Source organism: Phalacrocorax carbo, chromosome 1 (assembly GCF_963921805.1).
Source record: "Phalacrocorax carbo chromosome 1, bPhaCar2.1, whole genome shotgun sequence".
In the NCBI taxonomy this organism is placed as follows: Eukaryota; Metazoa; Chordata; class Aves; order Suliformes; family Phalacrocoracidae; genus Phalacrocorax; species Phalacrocorax carbo.
Window position 1 is genome coordinate 217,825,307 of NC_087513.1, and position 21,998 is coordinate 217,847,304.

General features: G+C 58.0%; 1 protein-coding gene across 1 annotated transcript; it reads right to left on the minus strand.

Moving 5' to 3' along the window:
* Positions 1-16,601: 16,601 nt before the first annotated feature.
* Positions 16,602-19,298, minus strand: LOC135313292 (GPI-linked NAD(P)(+)--arginine ADP-ribosyltransferase 1-like). The gene is made up of 4 exons (XM_064450861.1): positions 19,295-19,298; positions 17,696-17,963; positions 17,203-17,486; positions 16,602-16,684 (listed from the first exon to the last, which is right to left on the minus strand). The coding sequence occupies exons 1-4, from the start codon at positions 19,296-19,298 to the stop codon at positions 16,602-16,604; spliced, it is 639 nt and encodes a 212-aa protein (XP_064306931.1).
* Positions 19,299-21,998: the final 2,700 nt, after the last annotated feature.

Here is a 21,998-nt window from a genome sequence, read left to right on the forward strand (position 1 = left end):
CTCTGGGGTCAATGTGGGATTCCCCACTCCTCCATGTTCCCAAGAAGCACCTGCCAAGGGAGGAGATGGAGTGAGTGGCCGGCAGCCCCCGGCACAGCCGCGGGTCAGGGCTGCTGTGGGGTGTCGGCCGTTTGCAGGGCGCTCGGTGCCGGGGCCGCTCACCGCTCTCTTCCTGCGGCCGCGCTCTTGCCGCGCTCCTCCGGCGCATCGAATTCTTCCAGGATCTCTGCAGGATACACAGAAGCTGGGTGAGATGGGAGCAGCTCCCGGCCCCACGCTGCAGCCCCCCATGCCTCTCCGTGCCACATGAGGTCACAACAGGCCGCCCCACCCCACCCCACCCCACGGCACGGCACAGCGCAGCGCAGCGGTCACCTACCCATTGCCGCTTGGCCCACAGCAATGCCGAGACCGTGCTGAGCTGCAGCACCAGCATCAGGATCGGGAGCAGCTCAGCCGGGATGGGGCCGTTGGAGCGCCCCATGGCACCGGCTCCGGTGCAGTTGTGACTCTGCGAGTCACCAGCAGAAGCCTGCGATGCAGATCCCCAGTGACCTCCTGGGGCCCCAGGGACAGAACGCCAACACTGCCGGTGTGGCAGAGGCTGAGGCTGCAGTCTGCCGAGACGATGCCAGACTGCGGTGCCCACCGCCTGCTGCCTGCTCCGGCGGGGCCCCGCCCCCCCCTTTTATAGTCCGGCAGGTGGGCAGAGCCCCCTTTGAGACAGCGTGGGCATGCAGAGCCCCCTTTGTGACAGCGTGGGCAGGCAGAGACCCCTTTGTGACAGCATGGGCTGGCAGAGCATCATCTGCCACACCTGCTGCCCCCCGCACCCTTCCTCGGCTGGTGTGGGCAGATGCGAGGGGCTCAGGAGGGGCCGGGACGTCCCCCTGCAGATCAGGGGTGACAGCTGGTGGAAGCCCATGCTCTGCAGGACGAGGGACCCTGGGGGGCCTTCCCGGGGGGGACAAGGAGGAAGAGGAGGAGGAGAAGGCCTGCCACCGCTGGCCCTCCAGCCAAGAGCAGCAGCGGCCAGAGCTTTGAAGTTGCAGAAGATCCCCTGGATGCTGAGCCCAGATGGTGCCCGAACCCAGCGCGGGTCCCTCCCTGCTCGGCCCAGCCCCCGGCTGCGTGACCCCAGTGTTGTGTTAATAGTAAGAGTCTGAGGAGTGGCTGGGGGGAGACCCTACCGTTGAGTCACGAGGTTCACACAGGACCCCTTTGCTTTCTAAACTCCTCCAAGAGGAGTTAGGCGTGGCTAAGCCCAGTCTTAGTCTTAGACTTGGTCAATGTTTTTTTCCTAAGGGTTGAAGAAGTATTTGTTGTTAGTCACTAATCTGGCAGATGCGCAGGCCAGTTGTGTTCAATGAGACCCATTAAGGCTAGATTAATGAATAGTGCAATTCATTAAAGCAACAAATACACAGGTTCTTTGTATTACTGGTGATAAATCTGATGGTTATAAAACACACATAAATACCAACCCCTTCCCTGGGGAGATTATTCCCATGGTGACTGTCCTCACTGTGAAAAATTTCCCTCTCATGTCCAACCGGAATCTCCCCAAGAACAACTTGTGTCCATCCCCCCTTGTCCTCTCCATGGGACTCTGTGTAAAAAGGGAGTCTCCATCTTCTCTGTAGCTGCCCCTTAAGTACTGGTACATGGGGATGAGATCCCCTCTGAGCCTCCTTTTCTCAAGGCTGAACAAACCCAGCTCTCCCAGCCCATCCTCATACGGCAGCTGCCCAGTCCTCTGATCATCCTGGTGGCCCTTCTCTGGACCCCTTCCAGCCTGGCCACATCCTTTTTGTACAGCGGGGACCAGAACTGCACACAGCACTCCAGGTGTGGCCTGGCCAGCGCTGAGTAGAGCGGGATGATGACTTCTTTCTCTCTGCTGGTGATGCCCTTGTTGATGCAAGCCAGCGCCCTGTTGGCCTTCTTGGCCACAGCAGCCACTGTTGGCTCATGTTGAGCTTCCCCCCACCAGAACCCCCAGGTCCCTTCCCACAGAGCTGCTCCCCAGCCAGGTGGATCCCAGTCTGTGCTGCACTCCTGGATTGTATTTTCCCAGGTGCATGATCTTACACTTGTCCTTGTTGAACTTCATATGGTTCTTGCTGGCCCACTCCTCCAGCCTATCCAGATCTCCCTGCAGAGCAGCTCTCCCTTCTGGAGTGTCTACTTCCCTGCTCAGTTTGGTGTCATCAGCAAACTTCATCGGGCTATACCTGATCCCATTATACAGATCACTTATGAAGATGTTGAATAACATTGGGCCCGATATTGATCCCTGGGGGATCCCACTTCTGAGAGGTCACCACTTTGAGAAAGAGCTCTTTACCACCACCCTTTGGGTGCGGCCTGTCAGCCAGTTCCCCACCCACTGCACAGACCACCTGTCTAGGCCATAACACATCAATTTCTCCAGGAGGAGGCTGTGGGGGACCGTATCAAAGGCCTTGGAGATGTCCAGGTAGACAATGTCCACCGCCCGCCCCATGTCAACCAGGCAGGTCAATTTGTCATAGAAGGCCACCAGGTTTGTCAGGCACGATCTGCCCTTAGTGAAGCCATGTTGGCTTTTCCCAATCACGTGCTGCAATTGACTTGTGATGGCCCTCAGGAGGATTCGTTCCATAACTTTCCCAGGGATTGAAGTAAGGCTGATGGGCCTATAGTTACCCAGATCCTCCCTCGAGCCCTTCTTGTAGGTAGGGGTAACTTTTGCCTTCCTCCAGTCCTCAGGGACATCCCCCGTTCTCCATGATTTCTCAAAGATTATGGAGAGTGGCCTTGCAATGATGTCAGCCAGCTCTCTCAACGCCCTCGGGTGGAAGGCGTCAGGGCCCTTTGATTTGTAGGGGTCAAGCTCCTGTAATAATTCATGTGCTGACTCTTCCTTCACTGATGGTGGGTCAGTGTTTGGATCAACCGGGAATTTCATTCCCAAAGCCTGGGACCTGACAATGTTGGTAAAGACAGAGGTGAAGAAAGCGTTGAGGACCTCTGCCTTTTCAGCATCGTTGGTGATTGAGTCTCCTCTTCTCTTTAACAGTGGGCCTGTGTTTGTTTACCTTCTGTTTCTGCTTGTGGTTGACATACCTGAAGGAACCTTTCTTGTTATTTTTGACATCTACAGCCAGTTTCAATTTGAGCTGGGCTTTTGCTTTTCTAACTGCATCTCTGCACCCTCTGGCAATGCCCTTGTAGTTCTCGATGGATAATCCTCCACTTCTCCATCTCTGGTGTGCTTCCCTTTTGGATTTGAGTAGACCCAGGAGGTCATGGTTGAGCCAAGGGGGCCTCTGGCTCAGCTTACTTCCCTTTCCTTTGTAGGGGATAAACTGGTTTTGTGCTTCCAATAGAGAGTTCTTGAAGAACTCCCAGCACTCACTAGCTCCTTTGTCTTCCATGGAAGCGTCCCACGGGATCTGTCCCAGCTGAGCCCTGAGTGAACTGAAGTTTGCTCTTCTAAAATCCAGAACCCTTGTCTTATTACTGACCTTCAGCACACTCAGCAGGATCCCAAACTCCACAGTATTGTGGTCGCTGCAGCCAAGGCTGTCACTAACCGAGACATTACAAAGCAGGTTTTCTCAGTTTGTGAACAGCAAGTCCGGCAGCGCCTCCTTCCTGGTTGGCACTTCTGACATTTGTATCAGGAAACAGCCCTCTATGCATTCCAGGAACTTGGTGGATGACATGCGAGCTGCCGTATTGCTCTTCCAGCAGATGTCTGGGTAGTTGAAGTCCCCCATTCGGGACCAGGTTCTGTTGGCCGGAAGCTTGCTTTAGTGCCCCAGGCACCTCTTCATCGGCGTTGTCATCATGGTTAGAAGGTCGGTAGCAGATGCCCACCCTGAGGTCCTGCTTGGAGACGACCCCTCTGACCTCAACCGAGATGCATTCAATGGAGCAGTCGCACTCACCATAGTTGACTTCGATACATCTGAGGTTTTCTTTAAGGTAGAGCGCGACTCCTCCACCTCTTCTACCCAGCCTGTCCTTACAAAAGAGCCTATAACCATCCATTGCGATCTCCCAGTCGTTTGAGTTGTCCCACCGTGTTTCAGTTAGTCCTATGATGTCATAACCTTCTGAGTGGGCACGGAGCTACAGTTCCTCCTGTGTAGCTGTACGCTTCTACGGGAGAACTTATCTTGGGCCGCATATCTCCGGGACACAGGGCTCTACCCACCCTGGGGACAGTGATGCACAGACACCAATATGATGGATACAAAATGTCCGTCTATTTGGCTGCGTCACACGCTTATATAGCTCTTGCGGTTCCTGTTCCTGCCACGCCTATGGGGAGGAGTCTATCTTTCCGTCACATCCCGTAATCTTCCGGTCGCCGATCCCTGTCTATTCCCCTACATCTCCCCCTCCCCATGCTACTAAAATTCTACAAAGCTACTTGCGTAAGCGGATACATATTGCGCTCAGGTCTATATTCATGTAATGCTCGCAGGCGCTCTTTGGTTTGTCTTATAACACAGCATAACAATGGTAGCCCACAAGTAACCATGGTTACTACACACAACAAGATCCCCCCAATTATTACTATCCAGTTCCAGTTCATATCTCTCTTTTGCCGCCCTTTCCCAGTGTCGCTCTCGTTGCAATATTGCTTGCGATCTTGTCAAGGAGCTCATTTCTTTTCCCAATGGTACGGCTAGCATGAGGATCCATGTCAGCAGACCCTGCAAAGAGACAACTCAGAGAGGGATTATTCATTGTACATCCTTGCACAGTTCTGCTTTCACACACTTTGCAGGCACCCATTCTATGCGCCCTTCATTCTCAACCGCGGCGTAGCCCCTCCCCAGGCATCTCAGTTTCCATCCTCTCTCCCATTGCTCACTGCCTGGGAACCTTACTCGTACCTGCGGATAGCGCTCGCCTGCTTGAGCCTTGCCAAAGTGCTTCTCCACTGCTGTAACTTGCTCCTGCCCGCGTATAAAATGATTAAGCGAATATAATGCACGCATTAAAATAGTTTGCTGAGCTGCTATGGGTATAGTTCCCTTATACCCCTCCCCCTCCCCAAGCTGCATTATTTTTGCTTTCAAGGTGCGATGAGCGCATTCTACTATTGCCTGCCCTGTGCTATTGTAAGCAATGCCGTGTTTTAATACAATATTCCAAGCTTTACACCATTCTTGGGTACTTCGAGCCCGAAAGCATGGTCCATTATCTGTTTTTATCTCGGTAGGCTTTCCAAGCCACGCCATCACCGTGGTCCAATGCGCAGTCAAGTGCGTTGCGGTCTGCTTCCGATGTTGAGTGGCCATGATGACTCCACTACATGTATCAATTGTAATTGCCAGGTGCCTTCCGGGGGCCAACTGTGGACATTCAGTAAAGTCAGTCTGCCAGGTGGCATTTGCTTCCAGTCCTCGAGGGTTGACTCCTGCCTCCCACAATGGCGAGTGCTGACAGTAAGGACAGGTGGCTACTACTTCTCTTGCTGCTCTTATTGAGATGCCACACTCCTTTGCCAAGGCTTTAGCACCCAGGTGCAGTTGTTCATGTAGTTTCTTTGCCTCCGCCAAGGTCCAGACTCCCGCGGCTGCCTCATCAGCCATGCGATTCCCCTCAATTAGTGGTCCAGGCCCCGTCTGATGACTGCGAATGTGAATTACTGTCACCGTTGCTCCTCGCTGCGATAAAGCAATCTCTAGCATCAAGGCAATTTCTGTGTGTGGTACACCCTGTCGTTTCATGGGCATGACTAATTTATACACATATAAGGAGTCTGTGCACACATTTATATGCCGATCTATATCCTTTCGCAGGGCCATCTCTAGCGCTTTCGCCTCCAGCCACTGCACACTTTTACCCTGCTCCTCATACGTCTGTCGCATCCAACTATTTTCTTCTTTCCACACTACCGCCGCTCTGTTCGTCTTTGAGGAAGCGTCTGTGAAATATGTTGGTCCTGGGTGAGGGGTATCCAAAACTCTACTATCCACACTCAAATCCACCACTTTGGCTGTTTCGGCCCACCTCTGTACCGTGCCTGTGACGATCTTCCCTGGGTATGAGTATACTGCCAATTGTCTATCCTCTTCGCTCTCTACCACCTTCCGCCATTTCTCCCCATTCCACGGCATTGTCAGCTTATCTGGCTCTTTCCCAAAAATTACCTTGCTTTCCCGTCGCAGCCGCCAAATCATTCCCGCAGCTACCTTGACTTTTGTGGAGAATGCATCCTTGGGAACCTTCTGATATACCCATCGCAGTGGTTTTTCTTCCCCTGCTCGTATTTGATATAGCAATCCTAACCCGCCACAGGCGGTCAGAACCCAACCCGCAATTAATTCCTCCTGGGGGTCCCACCGCCATACTCCTTCCTTTTGCATTCGACGTTCTATCATCTGCAACTGCTGGACTGCCTCAGCGTCTAAACTCCTGGGCTCCCATGGGTTGGTCCCTTTCAGCAACGCATAGAAAGGTTGCATCTCCTCACCGGTGACGCGCACAAATGTCCGCAACCACTGCAGTGCTCCTACCAGCTTCTGGACATCGTGTAAATTTTTAACCTTAGGTGTAAGTTTAATAGGCTGAGCTTGTATGGAATCCCCTTGTATTCTAGCACCCAGAAATCCACACACTGGTCCTCGCTGTACCTTTGCCTCAGCTACCTTGAGGGCCTGTCCCGCAAGGCCCCTTTGGGTGTCTGAAAAGACTTGTTCACACAACGCCTCGGTGGGCGCAGCTATGAGGACGTCATCCATGTAGTAGTGGATCATGTAGATTCTCTCCTGATACTGCTGCCTTACTTGCCGCAATGCAGAAGCCACATACCTCTGGCAGATCGCTGGAGAATTTTTCATCCCCTGCGGAAGTACTGTCCACTGCCATCTACTACCTGGTTCTGTGCGGTTCACTGCAGGCAGAGTAAAGGCAAATCTCTTTCTATCATCTGGATGTAGCGGAATGCTGAAGAAGCAGTCTTTGATATCTAAAATAATGACTCGCCATCCTTTCGGGACAGCACTCAGATCTGGTAGGCCAGGTTGGAGAGGCCCCATGTCCTCCATTTGCTGATTTACTGCTCTAAGATCATGCAGCATCCTCCATTGGTTTTTATCTTTCTTTTTTATAGCAAATATAGGGGTGTTCCACGGGCTCATCGAGGGCTCTAGGTGCCCTGCTTCATGCTCTCGTTTTACTATAGCTCTTACAGCCTCTGTTTTCTCTGTTGTCAGGGGCCACTGCTCCACCCAGACGGGCTGTTCGGTTTTCCACACTAACTTGTGCTGATGAAGCCCCTCTGAGGCAGTGGCCCTTATGCTAAATTTTTCAAGCCGATCCCCATCTGGGCAAGGGCGTCTCGCCCTAACAAGGGGCTTGCTACCCCATCTGCTACTAGTATGGTCACTACGGCCGTGAGGAGCTTCCCTGCGTCCTTGTCCATGACTTTGAGTTTCACAGGGCAAGTACTTGTTCTCGTCTGTTGTTCTCCTCCTACCCCTATTATACGTTTTCCCATGGCAAGGGGCCAAGTTGGTGGCCACCGTTCGAGTGGCATTATTGTGACATCTGCCCCGGTATCCACTAACATTCCCAGGCATATCCGTGCCGGGTAACTCGGTTCTTGCAGGGTAATCATCACTGCTGCCATGGGTCTCTCGTCACAGCCTATGACCAAGGCCACGCGGGGGCTGTAACCTGCAAATCTTGCCCCCCTGCATGACGGTTCACTCCCCCTTGGCTCGCTATGGTGGGCCAAGCTCCTGGCGTTGGCACCGTGATGGGGGTCATTTGACTCATAGGAGGCGCGAATCCCCCTCGCTTCGCCCTCCCTTGGCCGTTTCCCGGCCTCGTAGTTGGACAATCTCTTGCCAGGTGTCCTGGCTTCCCACACACCCAGCACCTCCCTACTGGGCGCGCTCCTCCTCCATTACATCCTCCCCTTTCCGCTAACGGGCACCCAGCTCTAAAGTGCCCTCGCCGGCCACACAAGTGACATCTCGGCCCCACCCCGGCCGCTTGCACCATCACCCTTTCTTCGCTTCCACAGTCAGTGTTCTGGCAGACGTGCGCTCCCGCACCGCCATGCTGGTTCAACGCCTCCTGGCGCAAGACATGCCTGATGGTTTCACCCAATGGCGCCCCTACCGCCACGGTGCGGAGGATATCTTGTGTTTGCGGATTTGCTTGATTTCGGAGGCAATCCATAAGGACTGCCTCCTTGGCTGCTGGTGGCAATTCTGATTCTATAATAGCCTTTTGCAACCTATCACAAAACGTTGTAAATGGCTCTGCTAGGCCTTGCTGTATCTTTTACCAAGGTTCTGCTTTTTTCTCATACCTGCCCACTTCACTATACGCTTTGCGGGAACTCTCCGTTACCGCTTGCAGCTCCCTGCCCCTTAATTCTGCTGCTTGCAACTGCGGGGTTTCCAGTCCTTGACTTCTGCCAGTGAGCCGGTCAAGGGTGGTCCCCCTCAGCGGGTGGCCCGGAACTGCCGCCGCTTGCTGTACAAGGGCATGGCAAGCACTGTGCATTGCCTCCTTCCAAAGTATGTACATTGTGGGAGCCAATATTGCTTTCGCCAACTGCTTAGCATCAGAGGGGGTCAATGGCGCTGCATGCGCAGCGTCCAGCAGCAATCCTACTCCTTCGTCTTTCAGCCCCTTTTCTTTAATTTCTCGCCATAAACTTCGCACTAGCTTGGCATCTATCGGCGTCCACTCCACTCCTCCTCCTGGAGCTAATCGGACAGGGAAGATCCCGGGCATCTCTATCCTTACTCCATCGAGGCTACAATCTCTGGCTATCAGCCGCCAGTTAGGTAACTCGACTGACTGTCGCTGGGGTGCACCCTTCGTTAAGAGTCCTGTCTGCCGCCGAGTTACTTCCCCTAGTGCGCGCATAGCCTGCTGCAGCTGCCGCAGCACGTCCTCCGCGGACCCCTCCGGAGCTGCAGCGCCCCGGACCTCCCCTTTTGGCGGTCCCTCTCCTCCCTCCTGCTGACTGGTCCTCCGAGTCCCTGCTGTTTTGTGCCTCTTCTTTGCGCGCCGCAGGCAAGCTGCTCTCTCTTCCCACATACGGGCATCGGTTTCTCCCCCAACTTCTGGTTCGCTGCTACTCGAGGTTGTTCTATACTCCCCCTGCCCTCCCCTCCGGGCACCCCAATCCCCCTCCTCGTCCGACTCCCATCTCAAGGGTTGCCCCGGGAGCCAGTCTCGAGGGTCGGGCAGAGGGCGGTGCCGCTGCCGGCGCTGCTTCCGGCGCTGGTCATCTTCCTCCTTCCGCTCCGTCACTCCCGCTGCGTCCGCTGCCACGTCACTCTCCGCGCGCGCGGGCTCCCGCGCCCGTGCCAAATCGTCCCAGGGGTATGCGGGGGGGGGCACTCTAAAGGCCCCGCTGGCTCAACAGGGAACACCGCCGCTTCCCGATCCACCTCCTTGGGAGCCTCAGGCTGAGTCGCTGGCCAGGCTGCTCCGTCCGAACTCTCCCCTTCTTCCCCACCCCCCGCGATGCTTGCCCCTGTCTGCGTCCCCACCGCCCCTCCTGGGTCTCTTTCCGGGCTACTGTCGCCTGTAGCACCGTGCAGGCACCGCCGCGCCTGCCGCCACGCCTCCTGATCATCCCGAGCTTTCAATAGTAATCGGTGTATCTTTCCCCAGAGCTGTATGTACTGGGGTTTCCCCATCATAGCCCTTTCGGCTAACTCCTCTTTAATCCTCACCCACTTATCCGTATCAAATATGTCTGCGGGACCTCGTATGAGCCCCTGCGTAATCATCCATCGGATGGCCTTTGAGGTAGGCGCCTTCGATATCGAAGTACCATATTCCTTCCCCAATCCCTTCAGTACCTTTACGACTGAATCCATGGCGCGCCCGCCGACCTGCGGCTCCCCGTCCCGCCCCTGCCTGCCCCAAGCTCTCTTTTCCCCCCGGCGAACCTGCCAAGCCTCCCCGCTAATCACGTCGGGGTCACCACTTGTAGCTGTACGCTTCTACGGGAGAACTTATCTTGGGCCGCATACCTCCGGGACACAGGGCTCTACCCACCCTGGGGACAGTGATGCACAGACATCAATATGACAGATGCAAAACGTCCGTCTATTTGGCTGCGTCACACGCTTATATAGCTCTTGCGGTTCCTGCTCCTGCCACTCCTATGGGGAGGAGTCTATCTTTCCGTCACATCCCGTAATCTTCCGGTCACCGATCCCTGTCTATTCCCCTACACTCCTGTTTGTTTCCTAGACTGTGTGCATTCGTGTAGATACACTTGAGGTGATTACTCTTCTGTCTCGCATCTTGGGAGACAGTGAAGGGACATTTGTCTCTGCACTGGTTGGCCTGACTTACCCCCCCATTGGACATGCTGCTATGAGCATTTCTGCAACGGATCCTGCCCCCCAAGTCCTTCAGTTTAAAGGCTACCTCACCAAGTTAGCCAGCCTACTGCTGGAGATTCCCTTACCCCTGTTGGGAAGGTGGGTTCCATCCCTCCCTAGCATGTTGTCGTCATTGAAGAACACCCCATTGTCATAAAAGCCAAACCCCCCACGGTGGCACCAGCCACGTAGCCAGGAGTTGATATACATTATGCGCCTGTTTCTGGCTGCTCCCTTCCCTCGAACTGGCAAAATGGAAGAGAAGATCACTTGGGCGCCAATGTTTTTCACTTGCTCCCCCAGGGCCCGAAAGTATTCCTTGATTTTAACCACGTAATGGCTCTTGGTGTCGTTCATGCCTACATGAAATAGTAGCAGTGGACAGTAGTCCATTCTCTTGAGGAGTTGTGGCACCCTCTCGGCCAAATCTAGAACCTTGGCTCCTGGGAGGCAGCACACCTCTTGTGACTCCCTGTTGGGTCGGCAGGTGGGTGCCTCAGTACCCTTCAACTGAGAATCACCCACCACGAGCATGTGTTGTTTCTTTTTATGATGTCCACTCTATGTTGCTGGTACAGTTTCCCCTTGCAGGGGACTTTGCAGACCTTGCTCATGGGTGTTCTCCGTCCTTAAGGCTTCCTATCTGTTTCTGATTGTGATGGTGGAGGGTGCAGGCTGATGTGGAATCCTGCTTCTGAGAGTCACCAGGGCCCATGGTCCCTCATTCTCGGTGGTGTCTGCCACAGGAATAAGGTCAAGTGCTTCTGGGTAAGGATGAGGGGGAAGGCCAAGAAGGCAGTGTCACGATCCACTGTTGGGTTGAACAGTTTGGCAACGGTTCAACCCCCTTGCTTTCCAACCGACCTCAGATAATTCTGGGAGGTTGGGAGCCGGGCAGGACTCTCTTGTCCTTGTCTCCTTCTATGGTAAGGTGACCCGCTTAGCGGATGGGGGGGAAGGCTGTGGACGTTGTCTACTTTGACTTTAGTAAGGCCTTTGACACTGTCTCCCACAGCATTCTCCTGGAGAAGTTGGCCACTCACGGCTTGGACAAGTGCACTCTGTGCTGGGTTAAACACTGGCTGGCTGGCCGAGCCCGGAGAGTGGTGGTGAATGAGCTAAATCCAGTTGGCGGCCTACATGAGTGGTGTTCCCCAGAGCTCAGTGTTGGGGTCAGTCCTGTTCAATATCTTCTCTGATGATCTGGATGAGGGCATTGAGGACACCCTCAGTAAGTCTGCAGCTGACACCAAGCTGGGCAGGAGTGTCGATCTGCTGGAGGGCAGGAAGGCTCTGCAGAGGGACCTGCACAGGCTGGATCGATGGGCCGAGGCCAGTTGTGTGAGGTTTAACGAGGCCCAGTGCCGGGTCCTGCCCTTGGGTCGCACCAACCCCAGGCAGCGCCCCAGGCCTGGGGCAGAGGGGCTGGGAAGTGCCCGGCGGAGAAGGCCCTGGGGGTGCTGGCTGACAGCCGGCTGGGCATGAGCCAGCAGTGCCCGGGTGGCCAAGGAGGCCACCAGCCCCCGGGCTTGTGTCAGCACTGGTGTGGCCAGCAGGAGCCGGGCAGGGATGGGGCCCCTGTGCTCGGCCCTGGGGAGGCCCCACCTCGAATGCTGGGCTCAGGTTTGGGCCCCTCGGGACAAGAAGGGCCTGGAGGGGCTGGAGCATGTCCAGAGAAGGGCAGCGGGGCTGGGGCAGGGTCTGGAGCACAAGTGTGCTGGGGGGCGGCTGAGGGGGCTGGGGGGGTTTAGCCTGGAGAAGAGGGGGCTGAGGGGAGCCCTTCTCGCTCTCTGCAGCTGCCTGAGAGGGGCTGGAGTGAGAGGGGGGTTGGTCTCTGCTCCCAAGTCACCAGTGACAGGGCGAGAGGGAACGGCCTCAGGCTGTGTCAGGGGAGGTTTAGGTTGGATGTGAGGGAAAATGCCCTCCCTGCCAGAGGGGTCAGGCCCTGGCACAGGCTGCCCAGAGAGGTGGGGGAGTCACCGTCCCTGGGGATATTTAAAAGAAGGGCAGACGTGCTGCTGGAGGATATGGTTCAGCGGTGGACTTGGCAGTGATAGGTTAGCAGTTGGACTTGATGATCTTAAGGATCTTTTCCAACCTTAATGATTCTATGATTCTATGAAGAGGGGTCAGCAGAAACACTGCATCCGCTTCTGCAGGCCACCGTGATGGCAGCGCTGGTCCCCCAACAGCAATGGGTGCTGTCACTACTGCAGGTCCGAGCAGTGCGGGGCCCAGAACCCCATGGGCAGCCACCCCATCTGAAATGTTAAAAATTAAATGTTTTCTTTATTCCTGGTGCTGTGGTTCATTCACCAATCCCACGGCTAGGGGTGCAAGATACATCCTGTAAAGGAGCCCCACAGGGGGCAAAATCCCAAGGGTTGTGGACCCCCAAAAGCCAGCAGGAGCCAAAGACCCAGCAGGGAGCAGAGAAGCCTGGGGCAGAGGGAATGTAGCATCTATCTGAGACAGCCATTGTGCCCCCATGTTCTCCTCCATGGGGGGTCCTGCTGCCTACCCTGTGGGCCCCACAGGTGGGCTGGCCATGGCCCAGGGGAGACTAACAAAAATTAGTGACTAACAACAAAGACTCTGATGAGTGGTTACTTCTTCAACCCTTAGGAAAAAACCATTGACCAAGTCTAAGACTAAGACTGGGCTTAGCCACGCCTAACTCCTCTTGGAGGAGTTTAGAAAGCAAAGGGGTCCTGTGTGAGCCTCGTGACTCAACGGTAGGGTCTCCCCCCAGCCACTCCTCAGACTCTTACTATTAACACAACACTGGGGTCACGCAGCCGGGGGCTGGGCCGAGCAGGGAGGGACCCGCGCTGGCTTCGGGCACCATCTGGGCTCAGCATCCAGGGGATCTTCTGCAACTTCAAAGCTCTGGCTGCTGCTGCTCTTGGCTGGAGGGCCAGCGGTGGCGGGCCTTCTCCTCCTCCTCTTCCTCCTTGTCCCCCCCGGGAAGGCCCCCCAGGGTCCCTCGTCCTGCAGAGTGTGGGCTTCCACCAGCTGTCACCCCTGATCTGCAGGGGGACGTCCCGGCCCCTCCTGAGCCCCTCACATCTGCCCACACCAGCCGAGGAAGGGTGCGGGGGGCAGCAGGTGTGGCAGATGATGCTCTGCCAGCCCATGCTGTCACAAAGGGGTCTCTGCCTGCCCACGCTGTCACAAAGGGGGCTCTGCCCACCTGCCGGACTATAAAAGGAGGGGGTCGGGGCCCCGCCGGAGCAGGCAGCAGGCGGTGGGCACCGCAGTCTGGCATCGTCTCGGCAGACTGCAGCCTCAGCCTCTGCCACACCGGCAGTGTTGGCGTTCTGTCCCTGGGGCCCCAGGATGTCACACTGCGGATCTGCATCGCAGGCTTCTGCTGGTGACTCGCAGAGTCACGACTGCACCGGAGCCGGTGCCATGGGGCGCTCCAACGGCCCCATCCCGGCTGAGCTGCTCCCGATCCTGATGCTGGTGCTGCAGCTCAGCACGGTCGCGGCATTGCTGTGGGCCAAGCGGCAATGGGTAGGTGACCACTGCGCTGTGCTGTGCTGTGCCGTGGGGCGGGGTGGAGTGGGGTGGGGTGGGGCGGCCTGTTGTGACCTCATGTGGCACGGAGAGGCATGGGGGGCTGCAGCGTGGGGCCGGGAGCTGCTCCCATCTCACCCAGCTTCTGCGTATCCTGCAGAGATCCTGGAAGAAGTCACAGTGTCAGACAAGCACAGCGAGAGCCCAGCCGCAGGAAGAGAGCGGTGAGCGGCCCCGGCACCGAGCGCCCTGCAAACGGCCGACACCCCACGGCAGCCCTGACCCGCGGCTGTGCCGGGGGCTGCTGTCGCTCACTCCGTCTCCTCCTTTAGCAGGTGCATCGGTGGTGCATGGAGGAGTGGAGAATCCCACATTGACCCTGGAGATGTGGTGAGTGCTGGGGGAGACCCTCAGACCCTGACCCACACCCCCACCCCATGCCCTGCCCCTGCCCGTGCTGGGGAGCCCTGCTCGCCGGCCGAGGAGGGGGTGATGCCCGTGGGTCCTGCGGGAGGGGCCGGGCTGCAGCAGGGTCTCTTCCCTCTCCTCCTCTGCAGGGCGAGAGCGGACGCCTGGAGCAGGGATCGCCTGTCCCCGTGTGCCCCGCTGGCCTCCATGGACTCCCTGGCCTCCCAGTCACAGAGCAGCTCCATTTCCATGGGCTCCCTCTACTCCTTCCCGGAGCCCTGGCCCGGTGCGATGGCGGAGCTGGCAGCGCCCACCCGCTCAAGATCCCCGTCTCCGAAGGCTGTCAAGGGGCCGGTGAGGGAGCCGGGGCCAGCCCCTCGCCAGGAGCCTCCAGTGGAGGTGCCAGCGGCGACCGAGCAAGAGCAGGCTCCCAAGGACTGCAAGGACAAGGTGCCAACTTCCAGCAGCAGCCCAGTCACGGCCCTGGTCAGCGAAGAGCTCATCCTAGAACTTATCCGAGCCTTCCGGGACACCACGGCAAAGACCGAGCAGCGCTGTGAGCTGCTGCGGGCGCTCCTGACTCAGCCGCGATGGACGGCGGATGACAGCAGAGGCACCTCCCGCGGGACCCCTCCTGAGGAAACCTCCCACCCCCCCGCCAGTATGGAAGTGCAAGACCAGCCAGAGCTGCTGGAGGCCAGAGCGTGGCCCCAGTGCGCTGGGGAGGAGCTGCCAAGTGCAGACGTGGACACGAACGACTCTGTAGATGGGGACATGGACAAGGTCATGGAAGAAGATAGGAGCAGCCCCATGGACCTGGGGACCAGGACCGTGAGAGAAGTGAAGAGGATCTGCTCTATGGTGTTGGGCAAAAGCAGCCCCACAAGGCTGGGCAGGAGCATGGTGGAACTGGACAGGAGTAGCCCCAAGGGGCTGCATGTTGCCGGCTCCATGGGGCCAGGAAGGAGAAGCTCCATGGGGCTGCGCAGAAGGAGCCACAGGGAGCCAGAAAGAGTGAGCCCACTGGAATGGAGGGGGAGCAGCTCCATGCGGCCAGGCAGGAGCAGCTCCACAGGCCTGGACAGGAGCACCCCCACTGCTCGGGACAGGAGCCCCCCTGCGGAGCCCAGTCCCTGGCGGCAATGGGTGCCCACAGGCAGGGCGCACGGCCAAGCTTCCCCATGGCTGTGCCCGGTAGCGCAGTGCCTTCGGGAGGGCTGTACCCGGCTCTGGTGCTCCCTGAAGGCCTGGTGGAGATGCCACTTCGAGCCCCATTACACCCGCATCCGCAAGCCCTCGTGGTGGCAGAGCTGGTACTCCAGCAGCAGCGACAGCAGCGACTAATGAGGGTCCGAGCAGTGCGGGGCCCGGAAGCCCCGGGGCCGCCACCCCATCTGAAATATTAAAAATTAAATGTTTCCGCTACTCCTGGTGCTGTGGTTCATTCACCAGTCCTGCAGCTGCGGGTGCGAGATGCATGCTGCAAGGGAGCCCCCCCACAGGGGCAAAATCCCCGGAATGCAGACCCGCCAGAAGCCAGCAGGAGCCCCAAAGCCCCAGCAGGGAGCAGAGAAGCCTGGGGCAGAGGGGATGCGGTGTCTAAAATGGGGTGGCCATGGCACCCCCGTGTGAAGCTGGTGAAGCGTTTTGTCGTGGTTTAATCCTGGCCTGCAAGTGAGCACTACACAGCCGCCCACTACCACAGGGTAGGGTAACAGTGAGAAAGAATATCTTGGGTTGAGATAAAAACAGTTTAATAATAAAAGGACAATTTAAAAAATTTTGGAAGGGAATAAAACTGAGAAGAAAATAATTGCTAAGAAATAAAAGTGATGCGAAAGAAAACAACTGCTCACCACCAACCTCCCAACCACTCCATGCCCACCAGTCCCCAGCACCGTCCACCCCCCACCCCACCAACTGCCCCCCAATTTTATTGCTGAACACAATGTGATATGGTCTGCCAGATCCCTTAGGTCAGTTGGGGTCAGCTGTCCCAGCTCTTGTCCCCTCCCAACTCCTTCTGACTGCCACGCTCAGCTGCCTCCAAAAGCCCCGGCTGCGGCTCATCCAGACTCCACTGGTGTCCCGGGGCTGCCGGCACGGCCCGGGGCCGGTGGCACCGTGGCAGGGCGAGCTGGGCACAGGCGGCCGCCACGCGGGGCCCTGCAGCGGGGCCATGCCCATGGCCCCAGCCCCTCCTGCTGCCCCGTCCTATCCCGCCATCTCCATCAAGCTGCTGGCTCCCATTCCCGACCCCTTCTCCTCGCCGGCGTGCAGTGGCAGCGGTGGCGTCGCAGCTCAGGGGGCCCCGGCGGCCGCCAGGGCCGTGGCTGCCAGGAGGAGCCCCCAGAGGTGCGGGTGGTCCCCAGGGATGCTCCAGCCTGGGGGTGCTGGAGAGGGGGAGAGTCAGGGACAGCCGGGGGGCTCAGGGGGGCCCTGACTGGGGTGGTCCTCCCAGGCAGATCACCTGTGCTGAAGGCACAGGGCCAGCTCTTGAATCTCGTCTTTGGTGGTGTTGGGTTGGTGGTTGGACTTGATGATCTTAGAGGCCTTTTCCAATCCTAATGATTTAATGATTCTCTGCCAAAGAAACCAACTCTGTCTGCTCCTCGTCTGACCCAACCGTGCCGTGCCACGGTGTGCCAAGCTGTGCTGCGCCATGCCATGCCGTGCTGTGCTGTGCCACGCCGTGCCATGCTGCCAAGGGTCCCCATTGCAAACCCCAGGGCAGAGCGGCTGAGAGACCCCCAGGGACGCACGCCCAAAGGCAGGCTCCCCCCGTTGCCCTCCCCGCGATCAAGACCCCCCTTTCCCGGCAGAGCTGGTGGGATGGGGTCACCCCGGCCCCAGCCCCTGCACCCCACCAGTGGGGAGGGACCCCGTCCCGCAGGGACCCCACCTTTCACCAACTCGCAGTTGTAGGTGCTGAGCACGTCCTGGGAGCGGAGGTGGATGAGGGCTCTGTCCCCATCATGGGCGACGTCGGTGACCTCGAAGCGCTCGAAGGGTGGGATGAGGACCTCCTCCTCCTCGGGGAAGAAGGAGAAGTCCCTGATGGGGATGCCGTAGCAGGTCTCAACCGAGAAGAAGGTGTCCCGGCCAAAGGGGAGCGTGCTCTCGTTCCGGAGGGAGGCGGAGGTGAAGTGGCCGAAGCAGATGGTCTGGTTGTGCCGGGCGGTGAAGCTGATACCTCAGACACCCCGGCAGACAGGCAGTGGCAGCTGTTGGGCCCCCAGGCTTTCAACGCAGCCGTGTACGATGCTGGGCGCTCCCACGGGGAATACTCGGGTGCCTTCCACTTCAAGGCACTGCGTTTCCTCCTGAGCGACACCCTGCAGGGTGCCCGGTCCCATGGCTGCATCCAGGCGTACACCCAGCAGGGTCTCCTGCACCAGGCAACCGCCTGCTCTGGCCACAGCACCAGCATCTGGGGGACGCAGCTCTGCCAGCTCCTCTGTTCGGTGGCAGCCTGGGTCCAGGCCTCAGCATAGACACTGTTGTTGGCAAAATTGGTGCAGTTGATCTCCTCCAGCTCCTCCTCCATCATGTGGCTGCAGCCCCGGTACTGGTCGTCGAAGGAGGTGGGGGCCATGTCCAGCGCCAGCTCCTTGACAGGGTCGAGGTCTTGGCGGTGCCACGATCCACTGACAATCCCACAATCTGCAGAGAGCAGAGAGATCAGGCAGAGCCCCCTTTGAGACAGCATGGGCAGGCAGAGCCCCCTTTGTGACAGCATGGGCTGGCAGAGCATCATCTGCCACACCTGCTGCCCCCCGCACCCTTCCTCGGCTGGTGTGGGCAGATGCGAGGGGCTCAGGAGGGGCCGGGACGTCCCCCTGCAGATCAGGGGTGACAGCTGGTGGAAGCCCACACTCTGCAGGACGAGGGACCCTGGGGGGCCTTCCCGGGGGGGACAAGGAGGAAGAGGAGGAGGAGAAGGCCCGCCACCGCTGGCCCTCCAGCCAAGAGCAGCAGCGGCCAGAGCTTTGAAGTCGCAGAAGAGCCCCTGGATGCTGAGCCCAGATGGTGCCCGAAGCCAGCGCGGGTCCCTCCCTGCTCGGCCCAGCCCCCGGCTGCGTGACCCCGGGCAGCAGCCCAGCCCCTGTCAGCCGCTCGACCCCGCCGCGGGATGGGGGCAGAATCGGGAGGGCAAATGCGAGCAATAAAGGAACGTCTTGGCTTGAGACAAAGAAAACGGAGCTTTTGGAACTGCCTGCTAAAGACACAACAATGAACGATGTGAGCCCGGCAAAACAGTTGTGGGCCAGAGGTGGAAAATGAGAGCTAGGGAAGCACTTGGCTCACGACTCTCTCCTTGAGGAGAGCTGAGAGGCTGATCAAAGCAAACATCCCACCTCCGAAGCCGCTGAGAACGGGGTGATAAAGTGTGCAGTCGGGGAGAGCAGCTAACTGGCGTGTCGATAAAAACTAAACCAAAGTGCCCAGTGGGGGAACTATCCTCGTGATAATGCTAAAATTCAGGCCCATAGGCCAGGAACCGCCCCCCTCTAGCAGGTCTCTCAGCCTGTGAGCATGTGTGGTAAATTCAAGTGAGCTGCACCGTTACATCCAAGCGCGAAGAAAATCAACCGATTATTGGCTGGGTGTGTGAATGTTAGCTGTGGTTGGCACGTTTCACTGTACAAATGCCTTGTAGTTTCTCGGCGTGGGGTGCTAGCTTTGTGGGCTACCACCCAGCACCCATCTTTACACAAAAATGACTTGAAAAAAATGCCTCCGCTCTGTGTGTTGTTTGGTGTTTTGCACACCAGGCAAACGAACCCGCTTTTTGGGATGACACTGGGAGACCTGCGGCGCATCGAATTCTTCCAGGATCTCTGCAGGATATGCAGAAGCTGGGTGAGATGGGAGCAGCTCCCGGCCCCACGCTGCAGCCCCCCATGCCTCTCCGTGCCACATGAGGTCACAACAGGCCGCCCCACCCCACCCCACCCCACGGCACAGCACAGCACAGCGCAGCGGTCACCTACCCATTGCCGCTTGGCCCACAGCAATGCCGCGACCGTGCTGAGCTGCAGCACCAGCATCAGGATCGGGAGCAGCTCAGCCGGGATGGGGCCGTTGGAGCGCTCGAGTCAAAGGGCCTGTGACCTGCGGATGAGTCCCCGTGGGAGCAGGGCACCCCAAAGCGCCTGTGGCTGTGGATGAGCCCATGCCGGAGATGGTATATCTCAGAGTGTCTGTGGCCTGGGTTATCTCTGTGCCGCAGCAGGTGCACCTCTGAAAGCCCTGTGGCCCAAGGTCAAGCCCGTGCTGCCGCAGGTGCACCTTGAAGCATCAGTGGCTGTGCATGAAGTCATGCTGGAGCACCTCAAAGCGTGTGGCTGTGGATAAGCCCTCGACACATCAGGTACACCCCTGGAGGGACTGTGGCACATAGATAAGCCTCTCTACTTGGAGCAGGTACACCCCTAAGGGGCTGCAGTCGGTGGATAAATCCAAGCCACAGCACGGGCAAGGGGAGGAGTTCATTGCAATGTTAAACCCTATGGTCTGGTCCAAAGTGACCAGGGGTGGAGACTGTAATGGAAATACCTTTAAATTGTAACCCAGATTTGAGTTACATGTTATGGGAATTACTATGGCAGGAACCCCTGGTTGCTGGCCAGGCTGGGAGCAAGGGGAGGAGTTCGTTGCAATATTAAAGCCTACAACCTGGGCCAAAGGGGCCAGGGGTGGATATTTTAACGGTTCTACCTTTAAACTGTTGCAACCTGTGATTTGAGTTGCGTGTTGTAGGCGTTACTACAGCAGGAGCCACCTGACCCAACGGAGGACAGGCTCGTCCTCCGTTCAAGCAGCAGCGACCCGCTCTGAGCTGGCTTTGGTGCCCAGTAACTGCACGCAACACCCCACCTCTCCTGCCCTGAGTGAGCACTGGAACAGACGGAGCCCGAAGTCGCGGGCTGAATGAACTCCGTGGGCGTTTGTGGACATTTTACAGTGCTGGTCCATAGATTAAGGGAATGATATCGGCGTATTATATGAAAGGCTGGGAAGGGGGTGGTGGTTGGTGAGGCTGTATTGGATGGTGTGGGACCTGAGCATGACATAAATGATATGGAGCAAGGGGTGGAGAACGTGCTGGCTTTGGCTGGAGCTAATTAAGTGGCTAGTGTTAATTTTCTCCATAGTAACTAGTATGGAGCTGTGTTTGGATTTGTGCTGGAAACAGTGCTGATAACCCAGGGGTGTTTCTGTTCCTGCTGAGCAGGGCTTACAGAGCACCAAGGCCTTTCCTGCCCCTCACCCCGCCCCAGCAGCAAGGGGTGGAGGGGCACAAGGAGCTGGGAGGGGACACAGCCAGGACAGTGACCGAAACTGACCCCGGGGATATTCCAGAACATATGATGTCATGCTCAGTATATAAACTGGGGGAAAAAGAAGGAATATTCACCTTCCCAAGGCATTTGTCTTCTCAAGTCACCATTAAGTGTGATGGAGCCCGGCTTCCCTGGGGATGGCTGAACACCCGCCTGCCCAGGGGAAGGAGGGAATGAAGTCCTTGTTTTGCTTCCCTTGCAAGCGCAGCTTTTGCTTTACCGATTAAACTATCTTTATCTCAACCCATGAGTTTCCTCACTTTTGCTCTTTTGATTCTCTCCCCCCTCCCGCCGGCGGGGAGCGAGCGGAGTGCGTGGTGCTGAGCTGCCGGCTGGGTTAAACCACGACAGGGTCCTCCACACAGCGGGCGGGGAGTGGGGAGGGAAGGGGGCCGGGGGCGCGGTGGCACCGGTGCTGCTCAGGGTGGGAGCGAGCGCCGTACCCGGCTGCTTTGGTGGGTTCCTGCACTGCTGTGATGAGGTTTTTGGGATTTCACTTCTGCTCAGCCATGAGGCCGGGGGCCCGGCGGCGGGCTGCCTCCCCCAGTGCCACCCAGTTGCTGCCTTGGCTCCGTGGTTCCACCTGCTTTGGCTCTGAACCTCAAAGCGTGCCGTGCTGAGCCGTGCCGTGCCCTGCCATGCTGACAGGGGGCTCCCTGGGGAGGGGCAGTGCTGTGGGGATCCCCACCGTGGGATGGTGGCTGCTGGGCTGGGCTGTGTGGGCACCGATGGACCCAGAGACCGACCTGCCCTGCCGGGGGTGGGCAGCAGCTCCAGAGCCCCTGCCAGGCCCTGCACCCCTTCCCACAAGGAGCCCTGCGAGTTCATCATCGAAGGCATCGAGGGCCAGATCCCTCCATCCCTTCAGGCACCATCCTCAATCCAGCCAGTACCCAGAGGGGAAGGGATGGGGGCTTTCCTGATCCCTCGGGACCCTCATCAGGGCTGCCAGATGCTGGAGGGGCATCCTGGGGGCTGCGTTGGACCTGGCTTCTGGCTGGGCAGGGCGGCAGATGCTGCAGGGTTTCATGGGCGGTTTTGGGGTGATGCGAGACCCTCGAGATGCACCGATAAGTGGGGGCTGGGAGGGCTGGGGGAGCAGGGCCAGCGGTGCCCACAGAGCGGAATGCGTGGGTGCCTGTATACATCTGTACATCTATAGGCATGTGCACAGGGAAGGGCTCTGCCCAGCCCTCCCTCCTCTGCGGCGCTCGAGATGGGGCTGCAAGGACTGGGCATGGCCCCACAGAGAGAAGGGTCCCCGAGGGCCCCTCACCTCTTCACTGCCCACCCCGTGCACACACCCACACCCACACCCCCCCCACCCCCACACCCCCACGCTGGCTGATGC